General features: G+C 33.8%; 1 protein-coding gene across 4 annotated transcripts in view; it reads right to left on the minus strand.

Annotated features, from left to right (window-relative positions):
- The window catches only part of PLOD2 (procollagen-lysine,2-oxoglutarate 5-dioxygenase 2), a 90,587-nt gene that overhangs the window by 15,822 nt on the left and 58,449 nt on the right, over window positions 1-16,316 (minus strand). For all 4 annotated transcript variants that reach the window (XM_015131980.3, XM_015131979.3, XM_077994152.1 and 1 more), the window contains exons 6-10: window positions 16,112-16,175; window positions 14,616-14,713; window positions 5,664-5,765; window positions 2,401-2,526; window positions 620-741 (exon numbers count right to left, since the gene is read on the minus strand). In XM_015131980.3, the coding sequence (XP_014987466.2) occupies window positions 620-741; window positions 2,401-2,526; window positions 5,664-5,765; window positions 14,616-14,713; window positions 16,112-16,175 (512 nt within the window). The remainder of the gene's footprint in view (window positions 1-619; window positions 742-2,400; window positions 2,527-5,663; window positions 5,766-14,615; window positions 14,714-16,111; window positions 16,176-16,316) is intronic.

A 16,316-nucleotide genomic window follows, 5' to 3' on the forward strand; every position in this document is an offset into this window, starting at 1 on the left:
TGCAGCACAGGCATGAGGGTTCGTAGTAGATAAGACTAATTCCTGATGAGAATGGATTATGTCTTCACCTTTTTATCAGCTGCTCTTAACACACTTCCTGGCATTCACTGAATACACGATTGTTTTTACTACTACTAGAGTTTTATTAGTAGAAATAAGTATTAACAGGGCTAAACAAAAGGCCTACAATACCCCTTCTTGGGATTACAGTATTATCTAGATCGGTGAGCAACTGGAGAGTAAAAGCACCTGTTTCCCCCACAGTCTAAAAACACACTTTTACTACACACAACCTTCAGAGCGTACATGTAACTTCAAGTCACTGCTATGAAAGTCATACTATTCATTTATCTGCAGTTTAAAAAATCTTGATCATACTTTGAGTCATCATTTGATTAAACATATTGACTCGTAGCCATTAAAAGAAAAACATAAGTAACTTCTACAGCCCTTTATGTATAAATACGTACAAATATAAACGCAGTCTAAGTTGGCTACTGCATACACAGACAAATAGTTTGAGACACCCAAATTTAGCATAACAATTTTAATTTAAAAGTTTATTTTTTCTTAAAGTTTCCTTAGTAGAATAATTTAATTTTAATTTATTAAAACATACATTCCCATGTTTCTGGCTTCTGCTTGACTTAGATTTTCTTCTGGTCCTACTATTTTTATAGTTTTGATTTCATGCTTAGCTTTATCAAAAAATACCTTGATGTCCTTTTCATGATAAACTTCCTGTAACATATTTTAAAAATCAAAAATTAGAGAATAAGACAATAAGATGACTGAAGTATTCATATGTAGAGAGTGCTTCACATTCAAAGTCGTGAATTCTACAATTCAGATATTCAATTACATATAAAATAATAACCACATTAAACATGGTATATTTAGATATCACTTAAATGTCACATGAATAATCTTAAATACATATATATCAATATTCTTAAAGATGCTTCAAAAATCTGTCAACATCTACTGCTAGACAAGTCTTTGTATAAATACTTAAATCTTTAATAGGTGTTTGCATAAATACTTAAATCCTGAGTAATATAAAATGTTTCCAATTGGAGAAGAAACATATGGCCTGTAGCCTGGAAATCTTAGATATATGTTGTAAAATGTCTAGAAAACTATGTCTTCCAAGCATAATAGTCATCAATCTAAGTTATAAATTTAAATAATCACATTTTACAAAATACTCTTTGAAACCAGAGAGCAAAATAAATGGTCATATACAATAAAGTTGTTTATTTACCAAAAAAAGGAAAAATTTAACAAAATTCTATGGGAAAACCATCAACATAAAAGTTACCAATTTTAGTGTGATTCAACTGTGCTAAAATTCACATAAGATTATCTGTCTCCGTCATTAGAGTATTTCAGAGATTTTTGTCAAGTCTCTGTTTTCTGAAAAGCTGTTGTTGTTTGCAGATTTTTAAAATAACTTATCACACAAAAGCAACATAGAGTTAATACTAAATAACTGAAGGTAAGAAAAAACTTCTGCCATCAAGGATTTTAAGGCCCTATGAAAGCAGGGAAAATATAAATAAAAGATAATACATAAAACCAAAATACTTTAGTGAAAGTATATATATTACAACATATTTTACAAAGCAAATGCTCAATTTTTCCCCATTTTAAATCCATTTAAGCTAGCTTCCTGCAGTTAAAATATTCCCTGGACAATGTGAATGGTTAGCTGACATTTACATTAGGAAAAAAGAACAATGGTAAACAAACAGTATTAGGACAGAATAGAGAAAATCGCACAATTCACAGCTATTGAGTTCTTCTAGACAATGTTAAATACCAACTGTTTTAGCAGATGAAAAATAACTGAAAAAATATTGAGGAAAAATATCTTCAAGTTTAGAAATATGTGGGAGGTATGTAGGACGCTCTGAATATTTTTGAAGAAAATGACAGTATCAAAATCTTTTGGGGAATGGCATGCCCTTGTGTGATTCATCAAAACAGTACTCTATCTGGAAATTGTTTCAAGTTTTGATGATATGTTATTGTTTTAAATTGCAAACAATTTAATGACCAATTCTATAGAAGAAAGTACCATAACTAACCCAAAGGCAAAGGGATTTAAGGCCCTTTGAATCTCCTTCACTGTATGTTAATTTAAGCTATATGATGATGGCTAATATTCAGTCATTTTTGATCTACAGAAACTGGCAGTTTCATGTGGCTCCTATCAATATTGTGGTGCTAGTCTCTAGACTCTAAAATCCTTAGGTCCTAAAAAGGCAGGGCTATAATTACTCCAAAAATCCTCCACTGAACTTAACCCAATGAATTTTATTAGACATAAATAACAAATAGTTCCAAAAAAGACCAGAAATAGTTTTAACATAAAACATTCTTTTCTCAAATACTTACTTTGTTATGAATAAAAAGTTTAAGTGCTTCTTTTGGGTAATCCAGTGTCAACAATATGTCCAGAAACCGAGGTAGAAAAGGTGTTGGTTGCTCAATAAAAACACCTATTGTTACGTTTGGATGGACCTTTGTTTTACACCAAACATAAAAAATTATCATTAGTATGGTTTTATTTTAAATTTTATTCAAATCTTAATCACCATGACACAAAAAATACGAGAATACCAATTCAACATAATCTGCTAAATTTGAATTGCCCCATGGCAGTTCTCTAACACTTGAAACAAATTTTTGTGGCCCTCTCATCAAAGTGATTTTACTAAATCCCATCTTGGTTATGAGTTAGGTTTAAAAATGAAATTATCATATTTCTGAATCCCATCTTGGTTATGAGTTAGGTTTAAAGATGAAATTATCATATTTATTACATGAATGTAATTCATGGTACTGCTTACACTACTAGTCAATGCTTCCTTTAAAATAGCCCTTGCCGAAACTTCTTCACATCTGAAAGCTATTTTGAAAGCTTCATCTAAGAAACAAAATACTAATTGTGTTTCTCTTTTTGTTTTCATGGCTTAAAGTTCAGGGCTTAATTTAGAGCACAAAAAAAGCAATCGTGGGAGAGCTGAGACTTTATCCTTTTATTTCCTTTCATTATTATATTACGTATAAGGAGAGCTATCTTCTTTTACTAATATTAATATATCTTATCTTAATGTATATGTTTTAATATATTTTCTTAAGTTCTCTTTAGATATGTTTTGGTGCGGAGTTTATCCTTCATTAATTGCACAAACAATTCTGAAATAGCCATTATACATTCCAATCCACATCATGGGCAGTATTTAGCAAAAGGAATGAAAGTTCCTGGCTTGAAAGACTTTCAAGTAGATGGGGAAGACAGAAACACAAGTAAATGCCCACATAACAGTGTCATGACCAGAAATCTATGGAAGACTTGTTTATAATATCTTACCAAAGCCATGTCTTAAAGTCTGAACAAAAGAACTACAAATTTTTTTAAATACCTTATACGTTAAGTGCTGAATTAGCAACCTTATTCCATTTTTTCATACACAGTACCTCACACATTCCTCCATTATCTGTATAATAACATATGCTTGCATAAAAGTACACCTTGTACACTATCATACTTCTTTATTCATTCATTCACTTGCCCGAATATTTATTAAATGAATAAACAAATACAAAGAACACAAAATATCTACTCTCTAGTAGTTCTCAATTTAATAGGAAAAATAATTTTAAAAGTAGGTCAACACTGTCCTTTATCAAATGAGATGATGTATTTCATTTGATTTTCATAAAAGTGTTAGAGGTCTTTTCCCAAATTTGCACATGAGGAAAATGAGATTTAGAGAAATTTAAGTAACCCAGAACACACATATTTGAGGGTAAAGTGCTGGGTTTCAATCCACTACATCACCATTATCAACCTAAGTTCATGTTTATATAATAACAACAATATAACAGTTAACATTTATTGAAGGCTGACCACTTCGTATATGTATATTAAATTTATACAAATAAAGTATTATTTACATATTTGTTATATATATTCATAATATATATGTGTATAAAATTTCATTTAACATTCCTACCAACACTCTGAGAAAGTCACTATGACTTTACATATAAAGAAACTTGCCTATGGCCCACATCTAACATTACGATAGGCTTGGGACTTAACTACCTACACAATTTTAATTTTTATATCCCTATTGAAAAATAGCTGTATGTAGCACATAATTTTATTGTGCATAATGGAATGAATAGTTTTCTTTTCTAGCACATTTTAACAAGCTGTAAGACAAAATAGCTTAAGTATTAAATCACATACTCCTAACATGCAAAAAGAAAAAATGTTAATATAAATATTTTTCTATCTTTGCACCAGAAAGTTTATATAAAAGGACACAAAATAGATAAAAAGTATTAACTTGCCCTCCAGAAGACAACACTACTTTCAGCAAAAAAGATCAGGATAAATTTTTAAATATCTTCATGATGCAGCTTCATTCAGAAATATTCTGGCATTCTTTCCAGATAGGAAACAGTTTGCTATTTGAGAGACTGGCCAAAAACCTTACTTTCAAGTAAAATAGGGCTCTATTCATAAGCTCCTACATGTACACGAGTTACTCTTTATACTCCTTTCAGACAATGGTAAGAATAGAAACTATTTAATTCAGGAGCTTGAACATATTACAGTAAAAGTATTTTGCATTTGCATGGGTTCCAGAGTTAGTAGTACTATATTCCTAAGAGCTTTATTTTTGCCTATATAGCTTCTACGTTTCTGGCTGCTATAGGTACTCAATGAAACTATGGTGAATGAAGGAAAAAAATCAGTCTTAATGACAAAATAACTCCCTAGAATCAATGCTTCGTACATATAATCTTCCAAGTTATGAGAGCAATTTTTTGGAAGAAAAATGTTACTGTAAGACATCAGCTCTGGCTGATGTTAGAACAAAGATACATAAAAATGTTTTATAGACTAATAATAAATATTTTCAACTCTTTGTTCACCCTCAAAACATGAATGATAAAATATAACTATATCTGTCTCTGAAATACATACAAGTAACACCATGCCTAGAATATACACATCACACAGGTAAAAATACACAGTGTCAAGAACATAGTCTGGAGCCAGACTCCCTATATTCAAATCCCAACTCCAACACTTAAAACTGTGTGCTCTTAAACATGTTACTTACATTTATGCACCTCAGTTTTCTCATCTGTAAAACTGAGTCAATTGTACTACTTACTTTAGGAGTTTTGTGAAGTTTAAATGAGTTATTATACGTAAAGTAGTTAGGACACTAGTGTGTTATATAATCAGGTAATATTAATTTTTACATATCGATTTTGAAAATCCAGCACAGATAAAATTAGTCAATAAAAATACTGAAGCCTTGTAATGATTTTTTTCTCAATGCTTTGCCTAAGCTAACAGACTGAACATAAGAGCACCCAATCGTAGTAAGCTATTAAATATTAACCATAGGACTCTTACATTGGGTTCAATTATTAGCTGGTTTTTCTTTCAAAAACAGTTCCGAAACACAAATCTATCAATTGGCTGAATCACCGTGTTTTAAAACTAGGTGCCTGTTATCTATCATAAAATCAAAACTATAAAATAATTTGCCTTTTTTCCTACAAATCACTGTATTTCATGACAAGGTACTTTCTATTACTGCATTTCACACATAATCAATTCCACTTACATCTACTGCAGACAAGTCGATCGTATCAAATTCACAAAGAGTGCAGCCATTATCCTGTGTCCATGAATTGGGTACATAGTTTCCAAAATAATTCAGGAGAATCTTGTAAATGAAGGAAAAGGTTATTAATGAAAGCGGGCCTTTCATCAATGTGGTTTCATTCTATAATCATCTAATTTAAAAGCATGTTTTCTGCAGTAGGCATATTCCTTTAGTAATTCTACTAATATATCATCTGTAGTGCACACTGAATAGTTTTCTCCAGAATATGAATTGTAAAGCAGGAAAAAGTATGTCTAGAAATGCCAAAAAAGTCTTCTAAATCATAAAGGTCTTCTAAATCATAAAGGTCATTTTATTTCATATTATGTAAGATATAATACTGGAAAGGATGATCAAAAAGAAAAAGCAAACAATGAAACGGTGTTTTAAATAGGCTAGTAAGACTTATTAGGAAAAATACAAATACAAATAAGAGTCACATGAATAGTAATTTAGTAATAAGATAAACCTGTTTAAAGCTGAGCACAGACACCTACAGTAAATGGGGCAGTAGTAAATGTGACCTCTAACTAGCACAACGCCACACAAAATAAATACTAAGTAAGCTCTGTTAACCAAAAGACACTAAGCTCTTCCAGGAAACTATGCTGCTATAAGCTAAGCTTCTGGGCAGTGATTCAGGGGTACTGATTCAGGAAAAGACAGCTTGCAGATCAAAATAGATCCAGGGCAACCCCTAATAACAGTCACCTGCCAAACTCTATTGAAAGTAAGCTAAAGTACAATATTATTTCTCTACCCATCTTCTTTCAAATCTGTCTGAGGATCCCCTTTGTGAAGTATCAGTCCTTAAACAGCTATTGGCATTCATTTTAACTGTTAAAAAAAAATCTGTGCTCTTCTGTGTGTTTTGGGGAGGGATGGTGTGAGGGAGGAAGGATAGGTGATGGAGGTAGACACACTTAGATTTGCTCTGAACCCTCAAACAAAATCTTTAATATCCCTAGAATTTGAACACGTTAGGGAAAATCCTGCTGAGTAAATAAGTGAAATTACTACATCGCAATTTTAATACTCAGTAGTGATTTGAGCATTTATATTAATAGGTTTTTCAAATTTTCTTTCCACAAACTATAATTTTGCCTCGTGCTATTAAAAAGAAGTACCTAAAATCCCTATTATGATTATATGGTCAATAGTTTTTTATTGGAAAGGTAAAATGAAATCAAAAGAAAGAAAGTCCATGTTAAACATGGGGATCAAAAAAATGGACAAAAATGTCAACTATAGTTTTCTAGCTTCTTAAAGTCCTAAAGGAGATGTTAAGGTGAGGAATACATGAAGTAGTTGGGTACCATTTTGCCAGGTTCCTCTCAAATATTTGGGATCCTGTTCAAATATTCTTATCGTACTGAAACACTGAAACAAATACTGCCGAAACAAGAACTTTAAAATGGGAAAAACTTTGCGTTGTACAGATATAGCTACATTGAATCTCTACAGCAAAATTAGAAGACATGGACAAGTAAGCCATTTAAAAATTTCTTCTGGACTACAGGATAATTCAGGAAACAAATTACAAGGCAGGAAATATGCAGTCATGATATTAATGACATTTCAAGAGTCGATGTGGTCATTTTAATGTGTCTTGATAATAAAAACAAAAATAAATATTTTACTGTTGTCAAATGACAAAGGCAAACATTAATCATTTGTGTTCTACAAAATATCACCGTTTTGAAGGAAAAATATCTATGTGGAAATGTATTCCTGTTTAGCATTATTTTTTAAAAAGATGAAGAATATGCAAGGGTGAAAAGCATAGTTTTGTTTAAAATATCCTGAGAAAAAGTTTTTTTTTAAAGACAGAAAAAATTTCCCAAATATTTGGCCATATCTAAAATCTCCATTATATATAAAGAATGGTATTTCCACCACCTCAGAAATCTTATTAAAAATGTAAAATTTATTTCATGAATTATTGATCAGTCTACTAGAATCCCTATATGAATATTAAAATGATCACTAGTTTTAAAATGTTAGAGCATAAAAGACAGCACTTTCAGTTTCCAGAATTAAACCTGTCACTTTCCTACCTTCTGCTTTTTATCTCAATTTGTTTCCTAGATAACTAAGATCTTTTAGAAACATTACTTTTGACTAGAAACTTCCCTCTTTTGGACCTCTCACCACACAGGCAGAGGTTATCCACTATCACCACCTCCCATTCACATCTGTTTTCCTCATGAAAACTGCAGACATTTTTGCTGGCAGCTCTAGACGGCGCAGAAGGCTGTTTATGCAGTTAGGCTGCTACGGGCACTCTTGGGCTACTAGGTGGTAGTATTTTCCTGATTCTTCTTTCACAATATCAAAATGTTCCCAAGTATGATGTCATTTTCATTGACAAAGAAACTTTTCCACCCAAATTCTTTCCTCTTTCTTCCTTTTAAGAATTATATCCAATTATTCAAGGTCACAGTGACCGAAGTACTACAGTTTTTATACACAAAATTAACATCTCTATTTTTATTACAAATCAGTTTCAGAAATTATTTATGTTCACGTGCAGATCAGGTCACTGGCTATTCCCTCGTTTACTTTCTCTTTTGTAATCAATGTGCAAAAATTGCAAGCATTCCTATAAACTAATAATAGCCAAATTATAAGTGAACTCCCATTCACAACTGCTACAAAGAAAATAAAACACCTAGGAATACAACTTACAAGGGACGTGAAGGACCTCTTCAAGGAGAATTACAAACCACTGCTCAATGAAATAAAAGAGGACACAAACAAATGGAAGAACATTCCATGCTCAAGGATAGGAAGAATCAGTATCGTGAAAATGGCCAAACTGTCCAAAGTAATTTATAGATTCAATGCTACTCCCATCAAGCTACCATTGACTTTATTCGCAGAACTAGAAAAAACTAATTTAAATTTCATATGGAACCAAAAAAGAGCTCGTATAACCAAGACAATCCTAAGCAAAAAGAACAAAGCTGGAGGCATCATGCTACCTGACTTCAAACTATACTACAAGGCTAGAGTAACCAAAACAGCATGGTACCGGTAACAAAACAGATATATAGACCAATGGAACAGAACAGAGGCCTCAAAAATGACACCACACATCTACATCCATCTGATCTTCAACAAACCTGACAAAAACAAGCAATGGGGAAAGGATTCCCTATTTAATAAATAGTGCTGGGAAAACTGGCTAGCCATATGCAGAAAACAGAAACTGGACCTCTTCCTTACACCTTATAAAAATTCAACTCAAGATGGATTAAAGGCAAACCTAAAACTATAAAAACCCTAGAAGAAAACCTAGGCAATACCATTCAGGCCACAGGCATGGGCAAAGACTTCATGACTAAAACACCAACAGCAATAGCAACAAAAGTCAAAATTGACAAATGGGATCTAATTAAACTAAAGAACTTCTGCTCTGTAAAAGAAACTATCATCAGAGTGAACAGGCAACCTACAGAACGGGAGAAAATGTTTGCAATCTATCCATCCAATATCCAGAATCTACAAGGAACTTAAACAAATTCACAAGAAAAAAAGCAACCCCATCAAAAAGTGGGTGAACGATATGAACAGATACTTCTCAAAAGAAGACATTTATGTGGCCATCAAACATGGAAAAAAGCTCATCACTGATGACATCACTGGTCATTAGAGAAATGCAAATCAAAACCACAGTGAGATACCATCTCAAGCCAGTTAGAATGGCAATCACTAAAGTCTGGAAATAACAGATGCTGGTGAGGATATAGAGAAATAGGAATGCTTTTACACTGTTGGTGGCAGTGTAAATTAGTTCAACCATTGTGGAAGACATTGTGGTGATTCCTCAAGGATCTAGAACCAGAAATACCATTTGACCCAGTAATCTCATTACTGGGTACATATCCAAAGGATTATAAGTCATTCTACTATAAAGACATATGCACATGTATGTTTATTGCAGCACTATTTACAATAGCAAAGACTTGGAACCAACTCAAATGCCCATCAGTGATAGACTGGATAAAGAAAATGTGGCATGAAATACCACGTATTTCATGAAGTACTATGTAGCCATAAAAAAAGAATGAGTTCATATCCTTTGCAGGGACAAAGATGAAGCTGGAAACCATCATCCTCACCAAACTAACACAGAAACAGGAAACCAAACACTGTATGTTCTCACTCATAAGTGGGAGCTGAACAATGAGAACTCATGGACACAGGGAGGGGAACATGACACACTGGGGCCTGTTACGGGGTGGAGGGAAAGGGGAGGGAGAACATTAGGACAAATACGTAATGCATGCGAAGTTAAAAACCTAGATGACAGATTGACAGGTGCAGCAAACCACCATAGCACATGTATACCTATGTACAACAAACCTGCACGTTCAGCACATATATCCAAGAACTTAAAGTAAAATTTTAAAAAGCAACCAAATTCGTGACAATTAAGATGTATATTGTTTGATATTTAAAAGGTTGAACATTAAAATGTGCATCTTATACATTACTAACAATAAATGGGTTTCAAGAATAAAAAGTAAAGAAGTAAAGCTTCAAACTAGAAACCAGTTTCTATCTAAAAATTGATTCATGTTAGATTTATACAGACAAGTATGAAAATAATTATTTAAAGTACCTAAACACGTTGTAAATAAAATGTTAATTCAGAAACACAAAATTGTTTATATACTACTATGAAAACAAATGAAAATATAAATGTTCAAAGATATACACTGAGGAGACATAAAAATTGAAAGCAGCTATGAATTAAAACCATATGGGAGGGCAGTATAAATTATTTAAAATTATTAAAATTATTTTTTCTGATGGCATAAAATTTGGAGAAAGTAGGAAACAAGCTCATTTTACATAGTTTAGTATTATGAACACACTATAATCACTTCACCACTTATAGATTGTGTATATTTTTAATGAAAAAAATTCCTTAAATGTTTAGTTCAATATTATGGCTCAAAACCCCGTCATTATAAACATCCATTACTAAACAAAATAATAAGTAAAACTAACTTACAAAAAATCATACCAAAAATCCTTCCACTTTTTATAAAGGTTAAAAAATGTTTGTAGTGATCAGCTTTCTTTTCCCATCAGCCTGGATAAGAAGAATATGTGACAAACTCATTTGAATTTATTTAATTTTAACCTAATATTAGAAAGTATTAGTGTTAGTTAAACATTTACATATTCAAATTTTCTTGAGTTTTTGTATTATACCAAATATTTATAATAAAGCTTCATATTTTATTGTCTAATAGAATAATAAAATGAACTAGATATGGTCATATCAGATAAAACATAATACGAGCATCACATAGCTTGAAACGCCAGAAACAGTGATAGCGCAAATTGAAAATGTTTCCAGGAAGACTTAATATTTCTTAGTACACCTAGGTCTTTCTAAATGATTAAGGATTCGTGCTCCTTTTCTTGTGATATGTCCTTTAGTTACTTTTTAAAGCTCCAGTCAGCATCATCCTGGAAATTTGGAAGGAATTGGTGATCACGTTGAAATCACTGAACATAAGGCCTTATCCATAATCACTAAATTCTCAGACCAAAATCACTCTTCAAAGACATTTAAATTTTTGAGACATGGTCTTGCTTTGTCACCAAGCCTGGAGTGCAGTGGCCCGATCTTGGCTGACTGCAACCTCTGCCTCCCAGGTTTAAGCGATTCTTGTGCCTCAGCCTGCCAAGTAGCTGAGATTACAAGCACCTGCCTAATTTTTTTGTTGTTGTTTTGTTTTTGTATTTTTAGTAGAGACAGGGTTTCACCATGTTGGCCAGGCTGTGACATGAGGCATGAACCACTGCACTGGCCTAAACTTGATTCAAACATTATATTACCAAGGAGGAACAGAACACTATGTAGTTATGGGAAAAGTGGGATTCTACCAACTCTTGACTAACTGGCACTGACAGTATCACAGAAAGCTAAAACAGTGACTACACACACATAGTAAAGGGATTCATTTATCAGATTTGCCTAGGGAAAGTTACAGTGACCAAGAGTAGTTTTTGTTTGTTTGTTTGTTTGTTTGTTTTGAGACAGAGTTTTGCTCTTGCTGCCCAGGCTGGAGTGTAATGGCACGATCTTGGCTCACTGCAACCTCTGTCTCCCAGGTTCCAGCGATTCTCTTGTCTCAGCCCTCTCAAGTAGCTGGGATTAAAGACATGTGCCACCACCTCCGGCTAATTTTGTATTTTTAGTAGAGACACGGTTTCACCCTGTCTTGGTCAGGCCACTCTTGAACTCCTGCCCTCAAGTTATCTGACCCACCTAAGCCTTTCAAAGTGCTGGGATTACAGGCATGAGCCACCGTGCCCAGCCAACCAATAGTAATCTGATAATTCGTTTGCCCTGCCAGAAAATAATCTGCCTTACTACTCCCAAGAATAATGCTAGGTCATTAGATTATTGACTCTAACATTCAATTAAGATTTGTTGAAAGCCTAGTATTTGCCTCACATGTGCTGGACCCTGGGGAAACAAAAGTAAACAAGACAGATAAGATTTCTGTAATTCCTAGACCAAAGGCCTAACAAGTAAGAGAGACCAGAAAACAGGCAAATATCATTCCTGTCCAGTGTGTGATATGTACTGTAACAGAAGTAGTTCCAGATATTACAAAAGCATACAAGGGACCCAAAAAGTAAAGACTACACTGACACCTAAAAGATAAGGAGGACTTAGCAGGTAGAGATACAGCAGGTGGGAATTGGGGCAGAGGATTCCAGGATATATAAAAAGCATGTACAGAAGACTTGCAGACACAGCAACATGAAACTTCTGCAAAATTGAAAGTAATGTAGTATTGTTGAGCAGAGAGGGAGAAAGGAGGAGAAAATGAATGTGAAGAGGGTGTGAATATGAGCAGTGTTGGGAGTGGGACAGTGAATGGGGTGGTAGATTGGTGGCCACTAAAGCAGGAGCAAAATAAAGAGCCTTGTAAGACAAGTTGAGGATTTTCAACTTTATACCTAAGTTCACAGAAAGTCATTATATAGGTGAGTAGAGTGACAGGGTTTCTGCTTTGGCAGAATACTCTAGTTTCAGGATCCTGGGGGTGTGATTGCTACTACTGGGAGGCTGCAGGTGGCCTGAACTAAGAAAGTTGCTATGGCCACTGAGAAAATCAGATAAAACCAGCATGCACAGGAGTTAGGAACAGAGGGTTTTTGGAGTGGGAAGTGCCTAGAGCCAAAACAAAACAGAGGTTCTGGTTAACCACTGGGTTATAAGGGAAGGTAAGGCTGCGAGTCTTAATTTCTGGATATATATAACACAGAAATCTACCACTTGAGTATTTTGACCTGGAGTTTAGGAAAGACACAGGAGTTAGAGCAAGGATTTGAAAACCACCAGCATTTAGAGAATTCACTGATGAGGGAATGACTCAAATTACCCAACAAAGTATATGGAAAAGAAAAGGAAGAGGCCTCAGACAGCCCCTGTGAACATTTACTAAAACAGTAAGGATGCGGGTCACTACATGCACACAAACTTAAAAATAAGCATTTTAAAGAACAATAGAGATTGAAGAGGAAAGCCCAGAAAATTAATAGACAAAGCAGCAGAGCATCGTGGAAGCAAAAGGAAGGAGCATTCAACTAGGACCAAATGAGATCAACAAATTGTCAAATGCTGTCTTTAGGTGAAATAAAAATAAGGGCTGAAGAATGTCCACTACTCAACAAAGATTTCACAACAGACCTTAACAAGAGCATTTCTTAGTGTGATGGGAAGAAGTGGAATAGTGACAGCGAGTTATCTATATTTTAAGAAAGTTTGGCTGTGAAGGGGAATAAAAGTCAGGTGCAGCCTGGAAGGCAGTGTGGGTTGAAGAGGATGTTTTACCTTGTGTTGGCTTGGTTGGGTTTGGTTTGCAAGATGGAGGAGACTTAAGGGTCTTCAAAATGCTAATAAGGAGATGACAGAGTTGGGGAAACTGATTATAAGATAGAGACTGAAGGAGGGCACAAGATAGAGATTGCTTTGTAGGAAGGCTAGAATGGGATAAAAACCAAAGGGAAAAGATTAACTAGAAGAGACAAGAATCTACTTCTTTCAGTTTGATGGAGCAAAAGTTGCCAGCATGGGTTTTCCTTGCATTTCTTTCCATTCACATATCTTTTCCTGGAATTCAGATCACTCATTCCATTTTCAAATGTTAAAACAGAAGCCCACATCCCCCAATATTTTCTTCCCACAATGAAAATCTGTAAATCCCTTTTCTAGGTACTCAAACCAGGCATTTCAGCATGTCAGAAGGTTGTTTTAAGCACAGTATTACTATATTTTTTCAATGCAATTTACGTTCCAGCTTGATTGGACCACGCAAAACAAACTTTTCATCTATAAATTTTGCAGTCAATAACATTTTTAGCAAGCTCAATTATATACATTTGAAACAGAAAGGATCCAAAATATTATTGGTCAAATTATGTCACTTTCATTACTGTAGTTAATGAAATAAGAAAAAGAGGAAGCTTTCTGGATATATGTAATACCCCAATCTTAACAGTGTTGTTAACTTAGAAAACGGCAAGTCAGGTGAAACAAATGATCTCTTAACGTCCTGAGCAATTCCTAATGAGAAAGGATACCCAGTATAGAGAAATGTGGCTCACTCCCAAGTTAGTTGTTATTATTTAATGAAACACTAAATGTGCTATAAATACAATAAAAGGCTATCACTCTGCTGAGGAAAAATCATCAGTTTGATTAATTAATTAGTATAAACCCAGATGATATACTGTGTAAAAGATGAAGCCTTTATTTTAGCACCAAAATAAAGTATTTGAAAGAAATTTTTAAAAATAAAATAGATGAAATTCCACGTATCAATCCATAGTCTATCTCCAAGAAAGAGCCAAATGAAAGTAACTGTTACTTACCTTGGTGGGTCCATTTCCATTAATCGCCACTGGTAATGTTTCATAAAATGTATTCTTAGCTCTGGCTTTGCCATTTTCAAATTTTAAAACAACTTCATCTGGGTTAAAAAGAGAAAATAGGCTTTAGTAATTTAAAATATATGTGTGTGTGTGTGTGTGTGTGTCTGTATTCGTGTGTCTGTGTATGTGTGTGTGTCATCATTAAAAAATTTCTCATGAATGTAATATTCCAAGGGCTACAACACTTCTAGTAACTTCATCTACTCCAAGTCAGCAGATACCCAAAATGAAGGATGACAGTGACAACAGATACTGATACCAAACTCACTCCAACCTGGCACAAGTAAAATGACTGAGGTGCAAAGCCACTGAGCTGTCTGTTAGAATAATTCATCTTGCAATCCTGCCTTTGCCCCTTCATAGTAATGTTATTCTTGCCAAGTTAAAGTAGTATCTCAGTTTAGTCATCTATCAAATGGTATCCATGCTTGCCTTTTAGGGTTACATGGTGAGTAGAATATTGTCTGGCATAAGCAAGGTTTCTGCAATTGGCTACCAATGACAATATTTCCCGTTCTTAAAAATCAGACCTAGCACATTAATTAAGATAAAACTCAAGTCAGAGGGGAGCACAGCCATCTTTTTAAAATTTACTGAGCAATCCAAACTAAACATTTTGCATTGTGAGAATCCTTTTTTTTTTTTTTTTTAAGAGACTGGGTCTCACTTTCTGGCCCAGGCTGGAGTACAAGGGCATGATCACAACTCATTGCAGCCTCAAACTCCTGGGATCAAGCAATCCTCAGCCTCTCAAATGGCTGGGACTATAGGCACGCACCAACATGCCTGACTAGATTTTAAGAATCTTTTTACTAAATGAACTGACTTGAAGTACTGATTGAATTACAATATATTCTCAATTTTATGCATATATTTTAAAGTATTTATGTGTTAATTATAATATTTTAAATTTTACTGTATTGATTGGTTTTAATATATTATCAAGATATATGTAGCTACAATACACAAGCACATATGTATATCCACACATGAGCATGTACACACATACACACACACACACACTCAACTCTTCCCTGGTCTACCTGTCTAGTTGTCACCAGTTATCTTTCAGTTGGGTCAAAAGGATCTACCCTAACACTCTGGGTAATTCGTGACACAAAGAATTTCACTGGAAAATGTGTAATGATAAAGTGTAATCAATTCATAAACTTATCTAAAGTTTTCAAATGGTGACACACTAAATTTTAAGTTACCTAAAGCCAGAAGCTTATCTTTTTCACCCTAGTCATAGGAAATGATTTTAATTTAATGTACCAAAGTTAAGTTCAAGTCCAGTATTTTTTTTTAAGTTACAATAATTACAATATTTACACTGTCAACCTTAGTCACAGCCCCCAAATGGACATAACAAAGGAAAGATAGTTGAAAACACAGGTGTTTGTGTACTTAAGCAATCCGGTATTTAGGAACCATACCTACAGCTCCATTTAAGGTCTGGAAAATTTTGCATTTGTGATCCAATGTGATGTTAATAGCTTCCTAAAACATAAGAATAGAAATGATACTGAAAATGACAACAAAAGCAGCAAACATTATTAATACAGTTTGTTCTTTGAGGGAATTTAAAGTTAAATATTCTTATATCTTAAGTGTCTAACCAAAATATTTAGATGACTAAAG

The sequence above is a fragment of the Macaca mulatta genome, chromosome 2 (genome assembly GCF_049350105.2).
Source record: "Macaca mulatta isolate MMU2019108-1 chromosome 2, T2T-MMU8v2.0, whole genome shotgun sequence".
Taxonomy (NCBI): domain Eukaryota; kingdom Metazoa; phylum Chordata; class Mammalia; order Primates; family Cercopithecidae; genus Macaca; species Macaca mulatta.